At 43.6% G+C, this 26,470-nt stretch overlaps 1 protein-coding gene across 2 annotated transcripts in view; it reads right to left on the bottom strand.

Moving 5' to 3' along the window:
• The window catches only part of mdn1 (midasin AAA ATPase 1), a 63,643-nt gene that overhangs the window by 18,586 nt on the left and 18,587 nt on the right, over positions 1–26,470 (bottom strand). For both annotated transcript variants that reach the window (XM_037087401.1, XM_037087400.1), the window contains exons 25-75: positions 26,017–26,225; positions 25,105–25,251; positions 24,854–24,995; positions 24,635–24,769; positions 24,312–24,450; positions 23,446–23,578; positions 22,947–23,077; positions 21,515–21,653; positions 21,127–21,241; positions 19,885–20,145; positions 19,598–19,795; positions 18,413–18,621; positions 18,198–18,320; positions 17,888–18,085; positions 17,256–17,363; positions 16,881–17,069; positions 15,796–15,885; positions 15,429–15,692; positions 15,072–15,336; positions 14,543–14,702; positions 14,121–14,237; positions 13,826–14,034; positions 13,587–13,735; positions 13,025–13,224; positions 12,608–12,831; positions 12,298–12,411; positions 11,685–11,814; positions 11,389–11,495; positions 11,173–11,306; positions 10,886–11,052; positions 10,535–10,655; positions 10,096–10,309; positions 9,725–9,965; positions 9,502–9,625; positions 8,789–8,953; positions 8,486–8,700; positions 8,020–8,407; positions 7,693–7,805; positions 6,386–7,061; positions 6,118–6,279; positions 5,591–5,876; positions 5,224–5,462; positions 4,145–4,240; positions 3,911–4,005; positions 3,661–3,785; positions 3,072–3,224; positions 1,849–1,958; positions 1,664–1,737; positions 1,223–1,551; positions 241–387; positions 26–152 (exon numbers count right to left, since the gene is read on the bottom strand). In XM_037087401.1, coding sequence (XP_036943296.1) covers positions 26–152; positions 241–387; positions 1,223–1,551; positions 1,664–1,737; positions 1,849–1,958; positions 3,072–3,224; positions 3,661–3,785; positions 3,911–4,005; positions 4,145–4,240; positions 5,224–5,462; positions 5,591–5,876; positions 6,118–6,279; positions 6,386–7,061; positions 7,693–7,805; positions 8,020–8,407; positions 8,486–8,700; positions 8,789–8,953; positions 9,502–9,625; positions 9,725–9,965; positions 10,096–10,309; positions 10,535–10,655; positions 10,886–11,052; positions 11,173–11,306; positions 11,389–11,495; positions 11,685–11,814; positions 12,298–12,411; positions 12,608–12,831; positions 13,025–13,224; positions 13,587–13,735; positions 13,826–14,034; positions 14,121–14,237; positions 14,543–14,702; positions 15,072–15,336; positions 15,429–15,692; positions 15,796–15,885; positions 16,881–17,069; positions 17,256–17,363; positions 17,888–18,085; positions 18,198–18,320; positions 18,413–18,621; positions 19,598–19,795; positions 19,885–20,145; positions 21,127–21,241; positions 21,515–21,653; positions 22,947–23,077; positions 23,446–23,578; positions 24,312–24,450; positions 24,635–24,769; positions 24,854–24,995; positions 25,105–25,251; positions 26,017–26,225 — 9,106 coding nt within the window. The remainder of the gene's footprint in view (positions 1–25; positions 153–240; positions 388–1,222; positions 1,552–1,663; positions 1,738–1,848; positions 1,959–3,071; positions 3,225–3,660; positions 3,786–3,910; positions 4,006–4,144; positions 4,241–5,223; positions 5,463–5,590; positions 5,877–6,117; positions 6,280–6,385; positions 7,062–7,692; positions 7,806–8,019; positions 8,408–8,485; positions 8,701–8,788; positions 8,954–9,501; positions 9,626–9,724; positions 9,966–10,095; positions 10,310–10,534; positions 10,656–10,885; positions 11,053–11,172; positions 11,307–11,388; positions 11,496–11,684; positions 11,815–12,297; positions 12,412–12,607; positions 12,832–13,024; positions 13,225–13,586; positions 13,736–13,825; positions 14,035–14,120; positions 14,238–14,542; positions 14,703–15,071; positions 15,337–15,428; positions 15,693–15,795; positions 15,886–16,880; positions 17,070–17,255; positions 17,364–17,887; positions 18,086–18,197; positions 18,321–18,412; positions 18,622–19,597; positions 19,796–19,884; positions 20,146–21,126; positions 21,242–21,514; positions 21,654–22,946; positions 23,078–23,445; positions 23,579–24,311; positions 24,451–24,634; positions 24,770–24,853; positions 24,996–25,104; positions 25,252–26,016; positions 26,226–26,470) is intronic.

The following is a 26,470-nucleotide window of genomic DNA, read 5'->3' on the forward strand; positions in this document are numbered from 1 at the left end:
CCCAGGTGTTGGTGCTTCTATTTACATGCTCTCCGCCTGTTCCTGGTTCCTGACAGCAGAAAGAGCGGTGTTCATCTCCAGAGGCTGCATACAGAGGCTTTTCACTGGGTCAGCTGTCCTGTTCCACATCAGGCCTTTACGATAGGACAGACCTTAATGGGAGCATGATATATAAGAGAGGTTAGAAGACCGGGGATCCAATTACTATGTGACACCTGTAAATCAACAAAGAATAATTACCTATCTCTGTGAGCATCTTGAATAGGTCTGACAGAGCTCTCTGCTTCTGTTGCAGGATGTGCTTCACCTCAGCCTTCTGCTTCTCTTTCTCTGCTGATGTGTCGATGGTTAGGCTCTGCAGGTCCCGCAAGTTGCTGATGACTTCGCCTGACAAGAACAACAAAAACAGAAGGACACTGTGTTATCACTGCAGGGTTTGCAGCTGTGGACAAATAAGGAAGCAGCTCTGTGACGTGTTTTGTTGGGGGATTTGAGGCCTGATGTCCTTACAAACATATGCTCTTCTTTTATGATCATAGAAGTGGTTCTGAAAAAAGCACCTAATCACAGAATGCTGCAGAGACTGACCACATCCAGCAAAGACAGGACCAGGTCACTTTTATATCACATGATTTATGCCAGTTACAAACACTTATCTAGTTTTCAACTCACTGCTGCATGAAAATGTTTCAATATTTATCTCATATTTTGTTTCCGGTTTCCGGTTCACTCGGCACACTGGCACTATCGACCATAATTAATAAAATGGCAAATGTATGATTAATACTTTTTATTTACAGTTAATTAACTGTTTCAAAATCTGAAATGCTTTATGAACCATTTATTAAGCAGTTGTAAAGGTTTATAAACATTAGTTTAATTGCTTTGTAAAAGGTTTGTAATGTTTGTTAACGATGACACAACATTTAACTTAAAAGTGGTGCCTGACAATTCATCCTGAGGGCACATAAATGTCTGAAGCACCTTTCATGACAATAGTTGTTAAATTAATTAATATTTCAATCTAGACTAAATTGGTAGACTAACAGACCAATAGTTGCAAAATGCAAATTATCCTGAGGGTGGAGCCAAAGGATAAGCCATGTGGTCATTCAAATCAAACATGTTCTTCCGAGAGTGTGAATGTGATCAGTACGTAATATATGTTATGTCAGTCTGCCCATCAGACTTTGGTTTTATAGTGTTTGAGTGAGTTTCCTACCAGTGAAGCAGTCCAGGTCTTCAGCCAGCTCAGGCACTGGGTGTTTCTTCAGCAGCTCCTTGCACATTTTCTTCATCTTCCTAGACAGAACAGGAAGACGTCCCTGTAGAGATGAAGCTTCAACTCCTTCACTTGGGCCCTCATCCTGCAGATCTCTACCCTTCCCAGGCAGAGCGATCTTCAGTGCCTGGTGAACCCGATGGATGGGAGTCTCCTCTGGGTTGGCATCCACACTGTCCAAGCTGGCGCTACTTCCCTGTTCCACCAGTGAGGGAACACTTGGGCCATTCAGAGCCTCTTCAAACTTCTTAACAAACTTGAAGAGAGTCCTGAGAGAAAAGAATAGAGGCAAAACATTGTTAGTCCATGACCAGGACACTTAGCCCTGAAGAATTTCCAATTATATGGTACAGCACAAATCAGATCAGGGTGATATCTTACCGGTGGGTTTTCTCAACTGACTGTTTGATGGACCAGAAACTGATGTCATTCCACTTGGAGATCTTGACAAAGTCCTGAGGACGCAATTCATATCCCAGTGGAGATTAATAATGTGTGTATTACTCGGACATTGATGGAAAGTGTCATATTAGTCATATGCAATAAAAAACGACATGATGATAAACCTTGAGCTCCTTCTCGATGGGCTGTCGGAGCTGATTGATTCTGGTCTGGATGCAGTCAGAGAACTGACTGTAGTATTTGTGCAGGTTCCAAAGAAGACTGGACAATGACTCTGTGACACAAGGAAAGAATTAACATGTTATCCCTCATCAATGCATCAGTTTCTCACAGCAAAAACAACAAATACTAAGTAGTGCCTTGTTGTCATCAACAGTTCAAAGGTCAACATGATTTGAAACAATAAACCTCAGTGATGAGATGGTAGTTTCCATCACACTACCAAGTTTAAAAAATGTTCTTTTGCCTTAGAGACATTCAAAAAAGGTCATGACTGGAACTGAACCAGTGGTGATTGCAACTGTAAACACTCAATAACAAGGCGCAGCAGCACTATTGAGTTCAGCCGAAAACCAATCAGTGATGTCTGAGACAGTTAGATGCATGACCTTTGGGCAACAGACAGAGACCCTATCTGGCCAAATGATCAATACATTTGTCAATATCCACACAAGTATCATGATGTAATTAGCTGACAACTTGCCCTCTGTTTTGTTACGCAGAACTGTTACAACATGATGTTTTTAATTTGAGCTGATAGTAAAAAAAAAACAAAATCTTAAAAATATTTGTCCTTGGGCTCAACTGTAAACAAAACATGAATGTTCACTGACATTATGTAGTAATCAAATAGTCAATTGGTGAAAGGTCATGTACCCTTTTAGTGGTTGCTTGTCATGTAGGGGACATTGAAGTTAAAGTCTGGCCTTGATCAGAGCACCACAGAATGAGGACAGTGGAGTCCTGTTATCACAGGACTGTTTCTAGTATCGAGAGGAGGAATGGTGACAGTAAATAATAACCCTTTCAAAATACACAGGGCTTGTGAGAACTGTTGCTATACTATGCTAGCATAGTTAAAATCACAAAGACATGACGGACTTGTGAATTCCTGTTTGCATGACAAACTGTGTCAGCTAAAATATTGAGTGTGCGAGCTTTATTCAAAATTTCAAGTTGAATGTGTTTGTGGTGTGAAATTGAGGGCATGTGTCTGGTCATACAAACGAAAAAAAAAGGAAACCATTTTTGCAATTTTCACAAATTCACAAAGTTTATGGCCAAAAGAAGCTGCTGTAAAATCAGGAATTTTAGGCTCCAACAATCCTGCAGGACTAATTCAGATAGACTAGTATGTCTTGTATAGGATGGTGGTGTGGTGGCTGACCTTGTCCAGTCTGGTTGGTGACCAGCAGGAGGTGGCAGTGGAAGCTGAGCAGCATGGTAAGGCGGGTGTGGAACTCTCCCAGGGTGGAGCCCTCCATGAAGGCCTGGAGGGTGGAGGACACTGAGGAAAGAGAGAGGTACTCCACCTCCTCACCTAGAGAAGCAGAAACAGGAAGTTTTAGCAATCATAGTATTTCATTCACTTTTTACTCTTCTAGACTTGACTTGATGGGAGAGTGAATGTGTGCTGCGTTTACTTTACTTTGTGTCTGGAGATACAGTGCATGCTAATTAGTATGCTAAGATATGCTAATGGACAGTTTTAATTCTTCACTCATACTGGCTTCCTGTTTTCTGTATAGATATTTTCAAGCCATTAAACAGCGCTAAGCTTTTGTATATCTAACATATATTTTCAATGTGATATATTTTCCACCATAACTACGTATTAAGAAAGTTCCCCTCAGCCAAAAACATAAAAAAAATGATTCCTCACTTTATTAACCACGTCAGAAATAAATACAGTGTCGTATTATCATTTTGTCATGCAGCTGAATCAGCACACACTCACACATCTGTACAGTTGGTACCTGTATTAGCATCCATTTTCTGCTCCTCCAGATACCTCTCTACTAGTTGGTAGATAGAGAACCAGTGTTTGGTTGATTTCTCAGTGTGCCGCTTCATTGCATTGTCCAGACTGCTCGACCAGCAACTACATGTGACAGGAGAGGACACATTTAACAACAGAAACAGGAAACAGCTTGTATACTGTGGTCATCACCATTATATATCCTGGTTGAGAAAAACAGAGGATAAGTTAAGGGCTGCAGGTCATACTTGAGCTCCAGTTTGCGCCACTGGATAATGAGCTGGGTGACTGGTTCCAGTTCCTTCCGCAGAGAGACGGAGCGGCTGGCGTTATTCTCCCAGTCCTGATGGGAAAAGGATGATGGATATTGAAAAATATCATTGATTTACTTTCTAGTTAATCTTATCAACACAATGTGGAACTCTGATTGAAGCTAATGTAATGCTGCGTGCTTCAGGTGGTATCTTGTTAGCACAGCACACCTGTGCTTTGCTGAGCAGGATCTCCAGACCATTAAGGAACTTGGCCAGTGGGCTTGCCAGGCTGAACGCCATGATCCTCTCCATCACCACAGTCAGCTGGAAAACAATACACACAGACAGGGTTAAACATTGGAGCAACCAAGACCTAACACTCATCTGAAGGGTCCATCAGGCACTAATAGCTACAGTATATCTGGAAGAGGAGATGATCAATTTTCCTCAGCCCGCTACCTGATGTCAATAATATAATATAATCTGCCACCCCCCCAATTTTGTTTTCACACTAATTTAAACTACACCTTCATGTGCAATTGAAATTAAAACAACATTCTATTTTAAAAAAACTGCAAGCTGACTTTAATTTGAGGTAGACTAGTCACAAATGCAATGTATTCAGTTTGCACTGCTGTAGTTCATCAAAAATGCATCTTCAGCAGCAGGAGTTGGTAGGCAGTGGCTTCATTTTAAATCTGATTGGCAGTAGTTTAATTCTGTGGGAGTATTGGAGAAGAGGGAGCTAGATGAAGAGCTGAAGACGAACGGCTGCACACCTTCATTTTCTCAGAAAGGTAACAACTCTCTTTGCCTCATTGACGTTACCAGGTTCCCTCTAACGACTGAGACTAAAACCTACATATTTCTAAATAGGTACTTTTGCTTCTCATTTTGACAACAAATCCTCTGCCATCGTCATGTCAGTCAGCTCACCTAACTCTCTCCATGCTAAAAGTTCAATGTGACGCCTGTTACTCTTTGCTGTGACTCTGCTGCTGGCCCCGCTGCTGCATGAAGAAGAGTAACAAACAACTGCTATTCTGTGCTAGCCATCCTTGGCTAAAGTCAGCTACCGTTAGCTAATTAGCCATGGAGTCAGTGGAGTTTGCCTTGACCTCAGTGTATGGGAGAGTCATTGAGGGCAATGGGGCTCAGTGGCCAGAGAGTGGACACAGTTGGACACCTAACTGGGACTGAACACAAACTCCAAGACTGATGGAGGTCAGTTTTAAGACAGAGGATACAGTACTTGAATGCTTAAATGCTACAGTACATCAGAACTTTAATGTGAAAAGGTCACTGACCTGTACGAGAGCTGGGTGCTCTGGCCAGTCCTCCAGTCTTTGCTTGACAGCGACACTCAGCTGCTCTAGGACAGGAAGACACAGCCGGGCCTCGCTCATGTTGGGCTGCTGGTAGAAGTCATAAGGTCCATCTGAGGTGACAGCTAGACTATCAAGACCCCCTGAGCCCTGCACTGTGTTCTGCAGGAGGGTGGACAGCAGCAGTTCACTGCCAGTCAGCTGCTGGTCCAGTTCAGCATCTGGGGGGTGAAAAAAAGAGGTCATCACACACTTTCCTTTAAAAGCAAGGACCCATTTACAGGAGTAAAATTATGCCTTGCTGCTAGGAAATGGTGAAACAGAAGTGATAGAAAATAAGATCACTGACCAATCAGATGATAGAAGTGTGACATCATAGGTGAGGCAATCTGATAGGAGGAGATGAGGGCGCTGATGTGTTCTTTGCTGTGATTGGCTGGTGTTGTACCCTGGTACCACAGTGACTTTGCATATCCCAGACAGAGGCGCTGATGGACCTGAACCATGGTGTTCATGGCAGCTGGAGACAGGAAGCTGCTCTCACTGGACTCTTCCTGGACTTTCTCTACCTCCTCCTTCAGTCCCAAGTCTGCTGGACCTTCCAGGCTTGGCTGGGACATGATGTCTGCAAAGTCCTTATGAAGTATGGACATGCACAATGCACTCATAGTCATAAAGACCCTGGAATGGTTTTGTTTGCTGTTCTGAATTATAACATTTCAGTTGAATATTATGGTTTAGGTTTGAATGATTGAAGCTTCACCAAGATTTGACCAGCTCCTCCTTACTTGAGATATCATGTTCATCATCATGAGGCAGATGGACTCATCCACGTGCAATGTCATCTTATCTAACACTTCCTTATTCTGTAAATACCTGGTTGAACTGAGGGAACTGCTGTCTGAAGTCCCTCTCGTCCTGTTCTTCCTCAGTCAGTCCTGAGCCATGCAGCCGACTGCGGTTACGGTACAGACTGGCCTCCAGCTGCTCTTGTTCTCTCTTTCGTCTCTCCTGCTCATCCCACTCATTCACAAGGGCCTGAGGAGCATCATGTAACAGTCAGCACGGCAACGGCCTCAGTTAAACTTTAACGTTAACGTTAATCCAGAAATCAGTGGATCTATATGTAAACCCAAGTACTGACCTGACAAATGTGTCTGAAGAGGCTGCGTGTCTCTTGGCTGAACTCTCCGGTGGAAAGTGTGTGGCACTGCAGGTAAAGCAGAGCGTTCAGGAGTAGTGTGGATGACAGGGGGACTACATGCTCGGGGTCCTGCTGCTGGGGCAGAAGCTTCACAAGGCAGCGCAGAACATCCATGCAAGTCCTGGAGCAGAGGAAGTCTGCCCGGGCTAGGTAGGATGGTAGGCTGTGGGACAGGGAGGGGAAGGCCAGCAGACAGACCACCAACTTGGACAGACCAGGCACAGGCGTGAGCGAGGCGGCCACCTGCGAGGCCACCAGCCTCATGCCGTGTCGGAGCTGGAGGATGCCGGTCCGAACCGGCCCAACCACATCGGGGTACAAGGGATAATCCTCCAGCAGCTTATTGCAGAAGCGCTGCTGGGAGTTCTGCCACACAGCCTCCTTCTTCAGCAGGCCCTGCACTGCCGACCTAGACTTGGAGGAGGATGAGCTCTGCAGGGCCTTGAGAAGGTGGGACAGGAGGTCTTCCACTGCAGATGCCTGGCCAATGCTGCAGAGGTAGTGCTGCAGCTCCTGGAAGAGGCGACCGTACTGTGGTTCATGAGGGCGACAAGCCTGTTTCCTGGAGAGCTCAGCTATCTGCTCCTTCACCTGCTGCATACGGATCCACAGGTACCTATAACAGCAAGTCAAATTCAAACAATAAAGGATAGGCTCAGGCTCAGGCTCTCTGTGGGTACCATCATTTTTGTCCAGGACAGTTTCATTATTATTTATTTATTTTTTATTTTATTTTATTATTCTGTTGAACCACAATTAAAAAGCAATGTCTGATTTTCATTAGTTTATTTTCAGTACATGTATTATTACTTTTGTCGGTTTCAAGTTATGTCAGTGATCATCGTGAGTTTTTCTTTGTTTTACGGAAGGTACCAACAATTTTGTCCACATGTGTATAAATAATAAAACTGGCTGTGCATGATCAAAATAATTTTACCAACCTCACCTGGTAATACTGTCACTCATGTGTGTGGTCATTTTTCTTTTTTGTGCTTTATCTGGCTTTAATTGATAGAACAGCTCAAAATATGACAGGATGAGAAAGAGGGGGAGAGACATGCAGCAAAGGGCCCCAGGCCAGGACTCGAACCTGGGGCTGCTGCAGCGAGGACAAAGCCCCTGTGCAAGGGACGCTGGTCTACCAACTGAGCTAAACGGCGCCCCATTTATGGTCATTTTTGAGTTGTATTATACCAAATGTTCTCAGTTGTAATATCACATGATCAGGACTTGCAGCTGTTTCTGACCTTATTCTGGGATGCTGGAATCCATCGGTGGTGCTGCTCTCCTCCAGCTCTGCTCCAGTCATCAGCTGAGATGATAGGCTGCGTGCTCTCCACTCCTCCTGCAGCAGAGCCAGCTACAACAGACACATAGGGACATGCCAACGCAATCATGAGGTCAAAGAGAAAGAGAGAGAGAGAGAGAGAGAGAGATACATGTACGTGTGTGTGTGAGTGTGAGTGTGAGTGTGTGTAAACATCTAAGGCTGGAGTTCACAGTTTCTGAGGGCAGAGAAGGATCGTATTGTTGTTACAGAATGGGGTGAAACAACAAAAAAGACGGTTGTTCACCTCCTGCTGAGCGTAGTTGAGTTTGTAGGCCCTCTTCACAGCTGGGTCAAAGATGGTCTGTGGTGTCCACACTTTAATCTGCAGCAGACCAATGTTGACCCAGAACACTCCAGAGCGGGCCAGCTGGTTGGAGCCTTGGACTTTGCTTTGTACATACTGCTGTAGGCAGGTGATACAGGCCTCCACCAGTCCGTCGGGGAGCAGATTGGGAGGCAGGAAGTCTCTGAAGACGGTCTGGATCTCTTGGGCAGCTATCAGAGGGTCGTGGTCCTCAACCAGGCTCTCACAGCTCTCCATGTATCCCTCCTGCAGGCTGGGAGGCAGCAGGTCAGCCATGCTTTGAAGCTGCCGCCGCAGAACTGCGCCTTGGAGCCTGAAGTCTGAGCCCCTGAATAGGTACAGTGGTGATTAGATAACCCAAAAATGATAACTGCTTGTGGAGATTATTTTTAATGCTTGAATCTACCTGAACTCAGCCAGTGTCGGGATGGCCATATTGTCCCACAACAAAGCAGACACATCCTGTAGCTGCTGGATTCTCTCCTTCCACTCCCCCAGGGTGACATGGGAGAGGGAGAGGAGGGCAGCACCTGATGGTTCCCATCGACCTCCAGTCTCACTGCTGCTGAGCACTCCCAGGATGCAATGCGACCACACTGCTTTACTCAGCAAGGCTGGTCCCTGAAAACAACATGGATGTATATTAACCCAGCAGGGTTCACTTTGATTAAATATAGTGATGTTAACAAGAGTTGTTTAAGCCCAGTACCATGTTGTCTGCTCCATGGTGCTGCTTAGGAGCTGGTTGGCTCTCAGATCTCAGTGGGTCCCATTTCAGCCAGAGGTCAGGGGCTGAGGTCACACTGCTGGTCCACAGGGCAGCAAGAGCTTCTGATAACAGCTCGCACCAAACAAACTGTAGCTCCTCAGCGGGCTGCAGGATACAAGAAGCATGAGCAGCATACTTTATATTCGTAGCTTGGAATACTGGTTTTGTTTTTTTTTTAAAGTATTTTTCAGGTACCCAAGGAGGGTCGTGCAACCCAGGGATGCTGCAGACCCTCCAGAGTAACTGCTTTTCATGCGTGATTTGAGGGATATTTGGATACATGGAATTTGAGTTACAGCAGTATGTAGGGGGTTTGTACCCAAATCAGGATCTTCTGAACTTTTACACCATCTCACGGCAACACCACTCCCCGATGGCAGTCACCCCCCCAGAAGGACAATATGCCCTGACACACTACAAATACTGCTCAGGATCGGCTTGAGGAAAAAAATAAAGAGCTCAGGGCATTGACCTGGCCTCCACATTCCCCAGATCCCAAGCAATCCAGCATCTGTGGGATGTGCTAGAACAAGTCTTAACCGTGGAGGCCCTACCGCCCCAACACATAGGACTCAAAGGATCCACTACAAACATCCTGGAGCCAGACACCACAGGACACCACCAGAGGTCTTCTGAAACTTTATTGTACTGACCCTGTCACTGCTGAGCAGGAACCACAGTGGCTGGAGCTGACTGACATTCATTGGCGTGGACTGTAGGCAGAAGCGCAGATGTCTGGAGAGTTCTTGGCGTAAGCTGTCCTCAGCCTCCTGGTCACTGCAAACCAAAAGTAAGGGTTCGCTAAAGAGTCAATCAACTGTGTCAAGATCCGTCTCCAGAAATATTTTGCTACTGATAAGGAGGAAGTAGATTTACCCAGGAGAGAGAGCCAGGAGCAGCAGGTCCGTGCTGAGTCGCAGCTGGTTGATAACAGCCAGTTCTTCCATGAGGGGCCAGAGCTGAGCCCTGCGGCTGAGCTGCTGCAGCTCTTCCCTGGCCAGGTGGACTCCGTCTCCTGACTGCTCAGCCTCAGGCAGGGAGCAGACCTCCAGGAGCCCTCTGGAGGTCATCTGTCGCTGCTGCTGCTCCACACTCAATACCAATCTTTCCAAAACTCCTAAATGGAAAATATAGGAAAACAATCACACACTGACTACATGGAGTTTTTCTCTCATCACCATTCCAGGGCCTATAAGCACTTCAGACAGATGGAACACAGGTTAAAGCTCTATCTGACAAAAGCTTACCAGACTTCTGAGAATCCAGCTGGTTGTTCGCCAACAGAACAAGGCCGAATGCTTCCAGCAGACTTTCCTTGACGTCCAGCCCGAGCCCGGCACCCTGAAGTCTGACCAGCTCTTGCCTCCAGGGACCTGTGGCGCCATCCAGCCTTAGATCGCTCACATCCAGGGCTTTACTCAGCAGCCTGAGCCGAGACGCACACTCAGCCACTGACTCCAACTGATGAAGACGATGGATATGGTTTGTGAAGTGATTCAGATCATCATATAAATAGTTGTGAATGAGTGACATTATACCGGACTGGCTTTTAAAGACTTTCTTTTCTTTTATTATACAAGAGAGAAAAGAATGGAAGATAGATGGTAAAACAACATCTGATGATGAGTAAATGTCTTCAAAGACTATGTCAGACGATGAAGTAAAGCTGGTGAGGTGTCTCCAGACCTTGAATGGCAAAGCTTTGCCGAGAGTTTTCTGGATGCCTTTCAGAGCTGTGGCCACAGACACTGGGGTGGACAGAACCGTCTGGATGGCTGCTGAGACCGTCTGCAGCTCCTGGTGACCCCTGCAGTGCAGTACAGCCATGAGTGTTGGGAAATGGAAATATGTTAACTTTAGACATTTGGAAAATAAAATTATCTGCAATTGTACCAACTGAGTAAAATGTAAAAGAAAAAAAAAACATACATACATAAATAAATAAAGAAGACAGATGGTCTGTTCTAATCATACAGTCATGCTACTCTGCAATGTATGAATGAAAGTTGTATGTATAATGTGGAGAGAGGTCTTTACTCAAATGTGGTGTCGTTGTCTCCCAGCAGCAGCTGTGGCAGTCGGATGATTAGGTGTTTCTGCACCCACTGCCAGTGCAGAGACAGCACAGAGATGCCCTGAGAGTCAGCCGGCAGTGTGCTGCACACATCCCAGAAACGATCCAGCCACTGCAGTAGCTGGAGGATCTGGACACACAAGACAGGTGGAGAGCCATAAGTGAGGAGAGCATAGCAATGTCAAGACAACCCAATAAAATAAAATAATGGATGCAAAGTGAAACATTGATAAAACCAGTCAGTTCTGACCTCAAACATGATGTGGTCTGAGATGTAGGGTTGTCCGTTCTGCACAGCCTGCAGGGTGACTGAGTCCCACAGGTCAAAGAAGGTCCTTAGATGCATCAGCACTGGGTGGGGCAGGTGACCGATATCCACAGTCCCTGTGAGGGAAGGAAAACACACTTTGGGGGTGAGTTGAATTGTCACTCATGTACTGAGAATTGTGCTACTGTGACTTCATACCTTTACTGAAGGCTGTAGCTATTCTCAGGGCACTGTTCTGAGCTGACAGGTTGATAGCACAGGTGCAGATAACAGAGCGCTCCTCTCTGTCCATCAGCAGAACAATCCTAACAATCACACACACTAACTATTAGCACCTTTGAGAACATTTTTATGAGTTTACAACAGTTGAAAGAATTCTTTACCTCATGGTTCATACATTTATTACAAGGTTAGCCTTCTGCTTGCAATAGTACCTACCGACTGCTCTAATGAGGACATTTTCAGCAGGATAAACTCTAACCCTCCCACTGTACCTGTTGGCAACTGCATTCAGTGTCTCTAGAAACTCCATGTATCTTTCCTCGTCCTCAAAGTTGCACTTGTTTGCCAAAATGTCCAGGTATTGCTTATTCCATCGCATGTCCACCAGAATCCTGTATTCATCTAGTAACATAACAAACAGTAGTTAATACTTATTATAGAAGGCAGCAGTAACTGGCAACATAAGACAAATGTTGAAAATCATCATTAGTTTTATCAAGATGTGAAAAATGAACCAAAAGCCCCCACACTTCTTAGTACCCTTTACGGAACCCAAGACATATAAACTGTGCTGTGCAGCTGGTGCAACACTGGAGGTTTCTTTTCTAAGAGTAAAGTTAGAAGTTAGTTTGAAAACATGATCATACAAACATTTGACTTCCCTCAGAATCAGAATTTTGACTTTACCTGGAATATTCTGATTTGAGCATAACTTCAAAACCAGCATTTTTATGAACAGTGCTTTAACTTGATCACAAGGTGAATAAACCAATTCTGATTTTAATCTAAAGTGTAAATATATTTATTCATATTGCTCAAATATTCTGATCGGGACTTTCAGTTGCAGTATTTTTAAATGAAGAACAAGACAACCATAGAGCTTACCGATGTTGTGTGGCTGGAGCAACTCTGCGAGAGACTTGCCCTTGGCTGCAAGTTTGCTACCAAACACAGCCTTCAGAGCCCTGTTTCCTGCCTCCACCTGGACCAGAGCTGGATCTGCAAGAGTCAAGAAGTCCACTGTATCCCTTATTTTCATTTGACATAACCTGTAAAACACAGGCCTATCACTTTGATCTCCAATATTTGCAGTGTGATTGAAACACTGAAGAATTGAATATTTCGTTTTAAAGCACTGTACTTAAACGTATAGTCTAAAATGTTGTGGTGCTGTTTGTGTGTGTAAGCATCACACCAGGAATGTGTTTGTAGCTCTTCCCAAGGTGTGAGAGCCAGCTGCTGCGCAGGATCCAGTCTCCATGAGAGGCTCTCTCTGTGACCAGCCTCACCGCTGTGGGGATCAGCCTCAGAGCATCTCCGTCTGCAAGATCCACCACTCCTCCAGCGAACACGAGGCCTTCATGGACACCACTACTCTGAAGCGTCCTCTGCAGGTCGCTCAGACTTAGTGGACGATTCCTGTGCACATGCAACACAATGGGTGTAATTGTTTCCAAGAATCAACTGTTTTCTATGTCTACTAACAACTGAATCTGCAGCTTTTTCACATGAACTGATAAAAATGTTTTTCAACACTTGCACTTTCAGTGTTTAGATGCACACTGTCACTTCAACCCTTTTAGGAGTTTAACTCATACAGTCAAATCCTTACCGTTTGCCCTGTAGGCTTAGGGTGTTCAGGCAGAATGAGAGGACCTGTCCGTCTCGGAGGACAGCAGAGAAGCATGAATCCTCAGTGGAGAGGAGGGCAGAAGGGAAGCCATCAGGCCAAACTCCAGCACACAGCAGCCCACTGCCCCAGTCCTCTGTGTCCAGGATGGCCAAGCGCTGCTCAATCACCTGCTGGGCTTGCTGTAAGGGATAACAATGCAAAAATGATCAGTCTTCCTCCAGGGAGCAGGAGTGTGCTCACTAGATGTCTTTATGCTAGAAAAACAATCAGAAACATGCCATTCAAAGAGTCATGAAGATTCAACACAATCCCTACTGCTGCACTACTTGTAATATTCACAGTCCACCAAAAGCCTATAAAACATTTTTTTTTTTTAAAAAGAGAAAAAACTTGCACTTTGCCAACGATGTTTACAACGAATGACAGATGACTCAATTTTGAGTTGACAGGAAGAGTGACGAGGAATGAGCCAGAAAGAAGAATAAAAGAAGAATCTCCCTTTTAGATGCATTCTTTTATATTAATAAGGGGGAGTTGATACCTTTTGGCTGGCAGTGGTGCGCTGGCACAGTGAGTAGGCCTCTCCACAGGCGTGCTGCAGGGCGCTGGGTAAATCTACCCCTCTCTGCAGCTGGCAGGACAGCAGGGTGGCAGCATGGAGAAGGGAGGCCACTGATGAAGCAGGGGAATCTGAAATATATAAGCCAGGATGTTTCTCATAAACTCTGCAGCCTGACTTGCTAACAGCATTTCAAACTGCTGTCATTATGCAGTGCTTACCCCAGATGGCAGACTTGATACTTTTGTGTATTTCAATCAGCAGGTCACACACGCAGTCCCCAGTCACCCCTGCCGTGTGAAGCAGGGTCTTCAGGTCCAGTGTGTCCCAGCAGACTCCCTCATGTTCCCCTGGGATGTAGACCTCCACCCCTCTGTTCCTCATGGCTCTGGAGAGCTCCCCATGCCCAGGGTCCATGGTCAGGAACAACCTACACCGCCATGCACACAGTAGCTGAGCATGGACATCTTTAATGACTTACACAAAAAGTTAACAAATGGTTATTTTATGTGCTACCTGAAGTTTGGATGTGGGGTGATTTTGGGGGTCTTCCCGTCTATGACACCGCGTTCGTTGATGGTTAGAGATCCACCGGGCTCCAGCAGAGCATTGAGGCGATCTAGGACAGAGGCACTAAGCACAAAACAGATGATTTGTGCAAGTTCAGTGGGGTTTCTCTTCAGGCTAGAAATTAGGTGTTCAAAATGCTAATACACTTTCCGGACAATCATTTCTAAACTCTCCCGACATGCATAGCTTTGTAAATAACTATCTAACATCAGTTAACTTCAATCAGCTGCTGGATTGGTTAAAGTAAATTTCAAAATAATATTTTCGTATAAATTGACATCTACACATGAGAGGCTTTTTTTGTATTATTTAAAAAACAGTGTAGTTGATCGACAGCAGACAACGGAACACTGCACTTTTTTCCTCACTTGCAGAAGTTGACATTGTCCATGAGCAGCCAGTCACCAGCCTGCAGGGCCTGGACCAGCATACCGTCCAACCACTCAAAGCCACCGTTTGTCCAGCCATCCTCCAGCTGAGCCAGACGCTCCTTCAGCAGAGTGAAGTCCATCTGCAGTTTGGACATGTCTAGAGGACAACAGAAGAATTCTAAGTCTTACAAGATGAAGTGAAATTAGAAAGATTGAAAGAATTTTCAGGGTGGCTGTGGCTCAAGGGTTGGGCCAGCATCTTGATATCAGAAGGTCGCTGGTGCAATTCCCCTGGTCTGCATGTCAAAGTGTCCTTGGGCAAGATACTGAAGCCCAAACGGCTCCTGATGTGCTGGTCGGCACCTTGAATGGCAGCCACCACCATCAGTGTATCAATGTATGTATGAATTAGTGGAATTAATTAGAATTAGTATGAAGTCACTTTGGACAAAAGTGTCTGATAAATGACCTAAATGTGAATGTATTTTCATTTACATCAGGCAGTATTCAGTTATCAGATCATTACCAGTGAACACTTTGAGCTTGGTGTTAAGCTTCTGCAGGAGGAGGATGATGACCTCCAGCTTGTTCAGTGCCTCTGAGTTGATGTTTCCCTCAGTTCTTTGGAGACCCTCCTCCTTCAGCCAGTGGCAGAAAAGACCCCACGTCTGCAGCAGGAACTCTGTGTCCTGGATGCCAACATCCAGCGACATCAGGCCCCGCCTTATAACCATCGCAACTATGTAGTCCACGCTCTCCAGCACTTGTTGCCATGGCCGCATGATATCCACCTGGAATGAAGAAGAGAGTGCAGAGTAATGTGGCTGGATGTTTTCAGTTGAAAAAGAAGTGTAGCAAACTAGAAAACTGAGTTCCTGGTTACCTGTTCAAAGCCTCCCAGCAGCTCTGTTGTGTCCATGGCACTGTTCATGGCCATTACCCTGAGGCGGTGGCCCGTCAGCAGGGCTATCAGTCTCACCAGGCTGGTCTTCCCACTGGCCGTGGGCCCAACCAGTATTGTCATCCAGCCTTTCTCCACACATTTCATCAGGGATTCCAAGGGCCGCAGTGCCTGATGTGTGATGGACAGCGGGGGATCCAGGGCCACAGGGGCTCCGCCGCTGCGCTGCAGGACAGAAAAGCCCACCTATGGGGACAATCCATAGAAGAAGAAATCCTTAATTTTGTCCAAACAATTCAAAACATTTGCTGCTGAGAAATTTACTTGAGTGGTATTTTTTTTTACCAACCTGCAGGTTGAGTGGAGTAATGTGGAACTCTCTGGAGCCGCTGTAAGGCTCAAAGTCCACTCCAAACACCTTCCTGAAAACTGAAAGCACCTTTGTGGGACAGGACAAGGTTCATTTTTACAAAAACAGTGGAAAAAAGCTTTCTAAATGCATAATTAACAACTACGAGAAAAGGGAGGAAAGCCACTGAATGCAGAAAAGATATTCTCCAATTTTCGGATTATCTGAAGCAATGCAAGTTTTTTTTTTTTTTTTTTTCATTTTTACTGTATACACAAGTTAATAAACGTATGTGATGATGTAGCATGCAATCTGTAAAGTAAGTAGATATCCATCACAACCCTGATTAACTTGGTCAAAGACACCCATGTTTTCCCTTTAAATGTGTTTCCCAGACCTTCAAACTGTGACCAGATGACTTAGTCAAAAGAAATTTCCCCAGTTTCAAACTTTTTTTTATCGATTCAATTTGCTTTTCAAATTAAAAGCTTCTTCTGTTGTCCCCTTTTCCAGATCTTACACCATAACCTCTGCATTCAGACTAAAGAACTATCAGTGGGTCTGAGATCCTCTTCAATGTGTTCTCATTCTTTTACAACACCAAAATGCGTTTCATCAGCGTATTAAATATATTTTCAGCAGAAGCACATTTAAATACATTTACATATAATAACAACAGCAGTAGGTCAAATACACAACCCTGTGGGACACCACTAATTAAAGCTTGCCATTCAAGCAGAGGGCTCTTTAAAATCTTTTAATTAAATATTAGGCAAACCATTTAAATGCAAATGGACATTACACACTGCCGTGGTCCTTGATGAAAAATGCTTGCTTTTAAAGTCAGTTAGAATCATTCTACCTTACTTCTCAGGAACCAATTTACCAACACATACACAAACACTTGAACAATTTTAAAAGGACACCATTCAAAAAATTAAACACATTAAACAAAAATACATATCATATAACCTGTACATCTTGATTAATAGATTTATTTCATCGATATACCGATTACCTTTTGAGATTACAGATGGACCTTCAAGTGCTAGAAATGTGATGTCTGATGTGCCAAAACAGTTTACCTGAGCCTTGTCAGCCTCTGTTCTCATCCTGTCAGCATACACCAAAGCTACATGCTGGCCGGGGTTGAAAAATCCTGGTGACTGATCAGCCTGCATCAGCTGACACCATCGAAACATGTCACGCAAGTTGAACTCCCAGGGGCTTCCTTTCTGACCCCACCGCCGCTCCACACACACCTCCTGGACAAGCTGTTGAAAGCACAAATAGCCTTTAATATGTCTTTTGACTCAACAGCTTTTAACGTGTGAAACACTGCCTAAGGACAGACCTGCCAACACGTTGAATATTTCGCTGGTACAGCAGAGTCAGCCTCAAGTTCAGTATATGAAGTCATAGATAGTCAGTCATACAACAGTAATGGAAGAAAAACCTACCTTGTTACTGAACTCCACCATTTTAGCAATGATTTCCTTATCAATGCTGGGGAAAATAGAGTCTCCTATGAACTCCATGTCTTTGCTTGTGAGCTGGTCCACAAAAACCTGAGAATGGAATAAGATTTCAGGAATCTAGACAGATCACATGATTACTTTGCTCAGCGATCGAATTCTGGCTGTTTCCTCCTTCAGCTCTCTATTCAGAGATGGTGAGCTGCAGTAGTACTTTCAAGAAACCATATTCAACCCAATCTATGGGGTCAATTATGGATGACGAATAAGCCATTTAAAACTGATAAAAACTTTTGTCTAAAACTGAAAATTATTTTGCACACACTTGCAAAATTGAATTTAACATGCATCTTATTTTCAACAGTCTAAGACCCAAAATATGTTTCTGCCCATTACCGATAATGTGGAGAAATACTTCTTCCCATCAATTTGAGCTCACATATTTGTACACAGACTTTGTTTTTTCTTGAGTGTGAATTATTTGCATTTTCTCCAACTTTACAGCTACGATTGTTGTCTGACACTTATTTCTTATTGTTTCATATTGCTCTCAATGATGATAATACTATTTTGCTGAATATACAAATGTCTGTATAATCATCTTGACTGTTCCTTACCTGAGTGAATCTGTTAAGGAAGGATTTGGGCAGTCCCTTACGTCCACCGCCCTGAGTGAAGGGGTTCTGGCATCCAAAGATCTTGGTCTTCTCTTGCTGAACCTGGAAGCTCATTCCCAGTTCTGGAATGAAGATCTCTGCTCTGTGATCAAAGCAGGCATTAAGACCCTCCAACACTGACTGAGACGCCAGGTTCAGCTGGGAGAATGAAAAACAATTCAGTTTAGTATCACAAATTTCATCAGCATCATCAGATAACAATTTATTTGCCATCAAAGCAGGCTCGTAGGCACAAAAATGCAGTCTTTACCTCATCCAGGACAACCCAGTGGCCTGCCTTCAAAGCAGCCAAGAGGGGGCCGTCACGCCACGCAAACTCTCCTCCCTTCCCTCCCTCCACAGGGAGATCTGTCCCAAACAAATCCGTCACATCCTACCAAAGAGTGCACATCATCAACATTACACCCCTTTTAAATTCTTTCAGCAGATCAATAGAATAATCTGAATATTCATATGAAGGCTTACCGTTTGCTCCGACAGGTTGATTCTGACCAGGTGGTTTCCAGACGCTTTTGCAAGCGCAGCCACCAGGCTGGTCTTTCCCACACCAGGTGAGCCCTCCAACAGCACAGGCCTTTGCAGCTTCAGAGCACGAAGAAGTCTTTGGGCATTCACCGCAGTGGTGCCTGCTGCGATGGCATAATCTGACAGGTTACGGCTCTCGGTCTGAGGCCCTTGGGGGGGGGGGTGTACAAAAGAAATGCCAATTAGATTGAAACACAAGAGAAGTATGCGATAACCAGCACGTAACATGCAGAATCTGAATTGGAGTGATTTCACAGGGGTGGGATATGGAGAGGAAAAACTGGATTGGACAAACAACTTTTACAAAGCAGTCCATAAATGACTTGATGCAAGAGACATGAGATTGATATCAACATCAGCTGCCCAACTGCTCAGAGCCGGCCAGCTCAGGAGAATAGTTGAGAACAGAGCCAGACCTTCTGGAGGAATAAACACCTGGAGCCATTTTAATTCTGCTCTGATGGGATGAGGAGAGCTCACAGATTAATTTAACTTTGGGGATTCAAAAGTTGATTCGTCTTTACTCCTGTTTATCAACCTGACTGCAGCAACGATCCCCAGAGGTAATTCACATTGCCGGGTGTTTATGTTCTGCAATGTTGACTGCTTAATGGAGCTGAATGGCAAATTACTTTATGTCATGAACGTAACGTTACAGAGAGGAGAGTGGAAAAATAAGAGAGCAAACCAGAGACCCAGGTGAGTGCTGAGTTTAGTGAGAGACTAAAGTCAATTCAAACACAATTTAACTAAACACCCACCACTGTGGATTTAAATCATTACGGTTAGGGTAAAGTTTAAAAGTTTTATTAATTCTACGATAAGTTGTTGCCAACTTCCTTGCTCACACTTTGCAGGTGACCAAATGAAGGCACACAACTCAATAAAATATAGAACAAAGGTCTAGTTGTTTCTAGACATTTTGATGAGGAAATCTTGAATATTATATCCTAGTCTCAGGTTAAAAACATGGGCTGACACCAGTAGATGCAGCTCTGTGGAATGAATGTGTTTACATAAAGCATTTGAACGTATATATACAGTTCAGAAGATATTAACAAAAAGCAAAAAAAATGTGAACGCGAGCATCTAATAAATCTGTTAGGAATGAACTTAAGTTGATACCTAAGGCAATGTAGAAGGGGTCAATGCCAAAGAAATCTTCCCCCCACTGTGGTTCCCGCGGCACGTTGCTGTCATAGACTCTGAGGGCGTCTAGCATCTCCTGATCCAGGTTGGTCATCTTGCTCAGCCGCTGTTGCAGGAAGCCCAGGCACAGTCGGCGTGCCATCAGAGCGCTGTCTGCACAGGACACCGTTGTTCCTGCAAGAAAAGGTAGTCTCAGATCCCATGTGTTCAACAGTTTCCCTCAGAGACAAAAATTATGAAAAAAAAAAAAAAGCTCAGTTTACCAGAGCCGATGCCGTCTATGTAGACCAGACATGCTGCGTGAATGAAAGCGGTAACAGTGTCCAGTCTGAGGTCCCACTCCGCTTCATCTTCATCTTCCATGGCTCCCATGGTCATGAAGCCGTCTTCATCTCGCTCACACACAATGTTAAGAAAGTTAACCCACGACAGGATGTCTCTTACGCTCAGGATGCAGCGCCGGCCGAAGTCCTGTGTGGTGAGCCACTCGATGAAGTCCAGCATAAGCTCTGCGATATCGCCGCCTGCATTTAGACCAACAAACAACTTCAACAACACTTTTCACATCTGCATATGTTTTCACTAGGCAAGGCAGTTCTTTTATACAGCAGAATTAATTGCTGTTAAACTCTGTTTCCATTATTTGCCAAGGGAGAGGGTGTTGACTTTGAGATTTATGGCAGTGGTATATTGGGTAATCACATCGCTTGCTTTAAGATATAAAGATAAATCAGTTTCAGGTTTGATTTGTCAATGTTCAACCTAATGACAACTGTTAGTGATGTTACTAGGTCTGGGCCCAAACACGTTTGGGGTTTAAACAGATATTTATTTGAATAATCTGAAATTAATAAAATGCTGAGTTAAATTTTGGAGCACCCATCAAGTCCCAAATGCAGGTAGATTTTCAAATCATCAAGTGAATATCTGATGGCCTTCTACCACACTGGCAGGTAAACATTTGTACCAAAACAGTCATGTGACTCGAGACTGTACTGCGTCTTCGTGTCATTCACAGAGGCACACAGTCAAACTTTCACTAACACAGCCTAAATCTGGGACCTCATGGTACATTCAGGTACAACTCATCTCATAAACTCTAAAATCTAAGTTTCATTCAAGTTTCTATTTTTCGTCTTTGACGAAATAGATGGGACTATATCTGTAATTTCCATCTTGTTTTTTCACTACAGAATTTCTAAGACGTAGATGCTAGGAATTTCTTAGGATCAAATAGAACGTGTTGGTTATCTTATCAGTTACTTTAACAGTAATTAAATTAGACTTATCATGCAGTGGTTGTGTAATAATGCTTATGTACAAGTTACAACGGGTCTCAATCGTCCATATACTAAAACATTTATATTATCAAGGTATAATATGAAATAAATTGCAAAAAATAAATCTTATTTCATGAGCTGTTTAACAAGTTCTAATGAGGACAAGTGAATGGCTTTAACCAAAACCTGTTTCAGTGTGGTATACTTGGCTCTAATCTAGTTTACCATCGAGAGAGAGGCCTGAGCGCAGGTTGTGTTGGATGATCTGAACCAGGTCACTGCGGCTGTTGCTCTGAGGACACCAGATCTCTGTGAAACGGTTCCTGAGGGCAGGAGAGAGCTGTGCAAAAACAGACAAGCACAAGAGTTAGACTCTACCTACTTGCAGTTCTGGTGGATTCCTCTTAAAAACACATGCACACATTTCTAAAAAGAATGTTAAATCATTGGGACAAACATTCTTCCTCCAAACACAACATAATCAGTCAAATGCAAAACTGTCTCTGTCAACAGTCAGCAGGTAGTGCTGCAGTGGCTTATAAGCACTCTATCTGCTGTATCACCTTCATCCAAAGCCCAACTGACAACGCTGGAATATTTTTTCTTTATCTACCTCCTTCTTGCCAAAGTCTCCTCCCGGGTTCATGGTGGCAACCAGAAGGAAGCCTGCAGCTGCTCTGATCAGCTCCACGTCATCATTGTCTCCGCTGCCCTTCTCTGCCAGAACAAGAGACTTCTCTGTCTCTAGAACACTGACAAACACAACACACTGTCAGAGGCTCCTCTTAATCTCTCATTAACTGTATGTGGATAAATATGTGGCGGTGTGTCATTGTGGATTATGGTGCTCAAAATGCAAAAGAGCACAAAATGCAAAAGTTCTGAATGAAATATCATACAAAGTGTAACAAAACTGCACTTTAACAATGCTTGTTAAAACAATACTTTAACAATACTTGTAAAAGTGCACTATGTTATATAGAAGTCTTACCAACCTGTTGTCAGGACATTTACTTAAAGTTTGGAAGGGATCCACAGAGTTGTTTTGTGTAACAAAACATTGTCAAGTTTGATGTTTGAGTATCAAATTGTTTGCTAATGCACATTTGTCTGATTGTTCATAGGGAATCAGTCTTACAAAAGCTTCTCTTTTAATAACAAGGTTCCATGATTACAATACAACAAAACTAATACTCATACAATACAACACGGCCTTACGACAGCAAACAAAAGCCTTTTTCACACAGCAATTCTGCAATACTGCTACAACGAAGGCTCGCCTTTACACTGCCTTTGTTTGTCATTTCATACAGCAAAGTGTTGCAGAACCAAGAGAGATGTGATGGTATATATCATAATGTTGAGATTTGAGCATTTTTTAAAATGTTTTTCAAACCAGTTCAGCCGATGGTTTATAATCATATGAATGCTGTTATAATGTGTTGTGATTGAGATCTTGACCCACCAAACGTTCTGGAAAGTGACAAAGTTAAGTTCATTGCTCTAAGTTACATAACATAATTTCTGTATGTAAATAGCAGACCCTGTCTGGCTCTTATTTGCGGAGAGGGATTTGCTGGAGGGGAAGTTCACTGAAGACTCTGTCAGGAGAGCTGACTATCATGGTGACTTTTCCTCATTAAATTTGGTGATTTTTTTAATATATAGTAATTCCAGAGACAGTAACTACAACAACACAGAGGTGGAAGGCAATGAAGACATTGTGACTTAGAGTTTTTTCTCTAAATCGCGTCACATGATCACTGCCAGCAGAATCTGTCTGGCTCGCTGTTGACTATTTTTGTGGGCTGAAGTGTGGGACAGTTTTCTTTAATGTGATGAAAGAAATCTGTTGTATTGTCAGACTGAATGTCACATCCCTGCCTGTCCAACACTGCCAGCATACCCTTACACACAGAGGTAGTCTTGCCTTTGTTGTTGCTCTGTTACCACCTCTGTTGGGGGATCATAGGCAAGGTGGAATATTGCCACATGATTCCTGAAAAAGCAATGTGAAAGGGGCTAAAAACAATGCATGTGTCTACCTGTTTAGTCTCTCCAGCACTGAGTCATCTGCCAGGGAGATCTCATCCATGAGGAACACTCCTCCTTCCTTCATGGCCAGCACCAAAGGGCCGTCATGCCACTGAAACAGCCTGCCATCCTCACCATCATTCTATACACACACACACACACACACACACACACACACACACACACACACACACAGACACATACACACACAAAGCAGATTAATAATATCAAAGCACATCTGTGCCCTTTGGTGGTGCTGTGAATCTTGTACTCAACATTCCTGCTTTAATTACATGATGATTTAATGGCTGCTAATGCAAATGTCTGATCGGTCATTTCTTGTTTTCCACAAGCATGACGGTATGTTTCAAAAGCCTAAAAAAGCTAATGACAGCTTTCCTTGTTATTTATCTTATTCACTTCTGCCAGCTCAAAACAACCTTGGAGTAAGACTATATGACTTTTTCTTTGCCTATAAATGTGTCACCAAATCACAAAAGAAGTCAGTACCTGATGTGTGTGTCTGACAGGTCGCAGACCTCCCAGGAAGTCAGACGTCTCCATATGTAGGTGACAATTGACAGAGAAAAACTTCTGTCCAGCCAAAGCAGCAAACAGTTGGCAGATTGTAGTCTTTCCACATCTGGTGAAGGAACAGGACAAATACTATGATAAAAATATATACACACATGCACTGATTGTATAGTCCATAATAATGATGTTAAATAAGGTACAGAACAAGATTACGCAGACATGCCAGGAGCTTTATGGAGGCTGTATCCAGGTGTTTTAAGCTCACATCAACTTAAAAGTTAACATCAGCTTGCCAACATTGACATTGTGTTTACCATCTTAGTTTAGCATAAACTAATGAGCAGAAAAAACAGTTAGACTTTATAATAACCATCATCAATAAATTGTACATTTAGTTAATTCAACTTTAATTAATAGTTATTACACTGTAAAAAAAACAAACAATGAAATGTTTATTGTTTAGTTGCGAGTGATGTTTACAAACCTTTACAAATGCTTAATTAATGGCTGATGAAGATCAAGATTACAGATTAAATTAATTAACCATTTATTAGTTATGGTTATTATAACGTGTTACCTACAGATATTAACCTGGTGGTGGTGCTAGAGGAAAGGCCAGTGGATCACCAAAGTTATTGGGATTCATTGTCTTGGAACTATGTTTATCAATACAAAATTCCCTCTCAGTCTGTCCAGTAGTTGGTATACTTCAGTATGTACCAAGGTGGTAGGCTGGCCATTATTGCCCAGCTAGCAGTGGTAAAAATGATTATCTCCATAGTACTCCAATGAGTAAAATAAGACAGAATGAATTTGGTCCAGCAGTCACATTTTAATCTTACCCAGTGTCTCCCACGAGCAGCACGGACTCTCCGAATCTAAGCGCTCGTCCTAGCAGCACAGCTAGTCTCCTCATGCCATGTGTCCACACCACATGACGAAACTCCTCTGGAACTCCAGCAATGCTGTCAATGAAGGGACCTGCCAATCAAAGCACCAAGGCAACAACTGAGCAAGGGAGCTTTTTTTATGTCTTTTGAACTGACCTTTTTGTTTGCAGGAGGAAGACTATGCTAGTATGCAAGAAGAGACGTCAACATGCTGTTTCAAATTCCAAAACAGCAAAGTGCTGTAAGTGTTTCAAAAAGCATTATGGTCCACTTACTGAACTGGCTGGTGACCTGCTTCTGTGAGAACAGGTTTTCAGGGTTCACCGTTCTCTTGAAGTGCTTTTCCAAGATGGACAGTATAATGGCCTCTTCCTCTGGCTTCCTAACACGTCCTGCCAGCAGCATGTACCCTGATGAAGACAATAACAATTTTACCTAAAGTTTCAATAGAAAACAAGTGTCAGCTAGTGAATTTAAAGTCTGAAAATCGTCACCATCATCAGCCAAATGCTGAAGCCAGTCCTGAGAGACCTCTGTCTGCTCTGCTAGCCTGTAGCGGTCTGCCCAGCGGAACAGATCTCTGAGGGTGATGAAGCCATGTTTACCCGCAAACACAGATGATCCTCTGCGTAAGGACTAGACATGGAGAACACATTTCACAAATGTAGTTAGGATCACCAAAAATAAGTAGGTCACACACAGGGTAGACAGACAGTTCTACAGCAACACACAAGAGTGTAGTTACCTGAAGGTCTTGCATAACCTTGACCAGCTTGGTGCAGTAGGATGGGGGCAGGCTGCACCTCTGGTGGAGGATGGTCTCCAGCTCTCCAGTAGGCAGCTCATCAAAGTGAAGCTCCACAAAGCGATTCCTGAAAGCCCTGGAGAGCACCTGGAAACCAGTCAGTAAAGATTACTATGTTAAACTATTCTTATGCTTTGATCACAGATAAATGTCGCATAAGATGTCAGTTTATCATTTCCCTCAGAAATATTAGATTCAATGGAAAATGCTTTGTAAGAATACTTAGGAGGTCGTATTATGCTTTTGGGTTTTACCCTTTCCTCTATTGTGTTATGTAGCTTTTTTGTGCATGTGAAAGATCTGCAAAGCGAGTAACTCCACGCCAAAGGGAGTCACTCTCTCCAACAGAGAACACTGTTATTTTACTCTGTCATTGGGGTAAAATGGAAATAATCATTTTTACTGCTGCTAGCTGGGCAATAGTAGTCAGCCTACCACACTTCAAGATGTCTCACTCTGTAGCTAATAGTTCAAGTGTTCAAGACACAGTGTGAGAAGGGATGCTGTAGCAATGCACCATGAGAAAAATAATGTGTTATTTGAAAATGTAAGTTTGTGCACCTTTTCCACTAGGATCCCCATAATAAAAGTATGAACGTGAAAATTAACAATATTTGACCTCTGTAAGACGGCTAAATTCCCATGCCAACTCCTTGTCAACTTTTAGAGAGCATCCTGACAGGAAACAGCGAGTGATTATAACCACCCAGAACATCACTGATACCCATCCATCGAGCATCAGTAATATTGGTGAAGTGAGATGTCCAGCATGTTAGTGAAAGTGATTCTGATGGTGACCATACTATCACCATGCGGTCAGAAAAAAACTCTCAGACTGAATGGATGGTATACCTTTCTACCACCATAGAGACCAGGGGGATTCTGGGTAGCAAATAGCATGAATCTTGGGTGAGCCTTGATGACTTCCTGTGTCTCAGCCACAAACAGCTCCCTGTTGTCGTCAAGTAGTCTATTGAGAGCCTCAAGAACATCAGTGGGGGCGAGGTTCAGCTCATCCAGGATGATCCAGTAGCCTTTCCTCATGGCATCTATCAGAACACCTGGAGCAGATTGACACACAAATGACTGTCTGGGAGGATGCCAGAGTTCAATAGTGGAAAGGGGCTGACTGGGGAAATGCTACTACAGTCTAACAGTAGATGGTTGTCTCGAGAGGAATATACTTTGTATATTTGCAATAAGCATTACACTTCGTCGTCAGGCTTCGACTGCAACAAAAAAGTAATTATTCAGTTTGACATACTGTATTATGTCTAATGAATGTGAAGATGATTCTTAATTAAAA

Source organism: Acanthopagrus latus, chromosome 22 (assembly GCF_904848185.1).
Source record: "Acanthopagrus latus isolate v.2019 chromosome 22, fAcaLat1.1, whole genome shotgun sequence".
NCBI lineage: Eukaryota > Metazoa > Chordata > Actinopteri > Spariformes > Sparidae > Acanthopagrus > Acanthopagrus latus.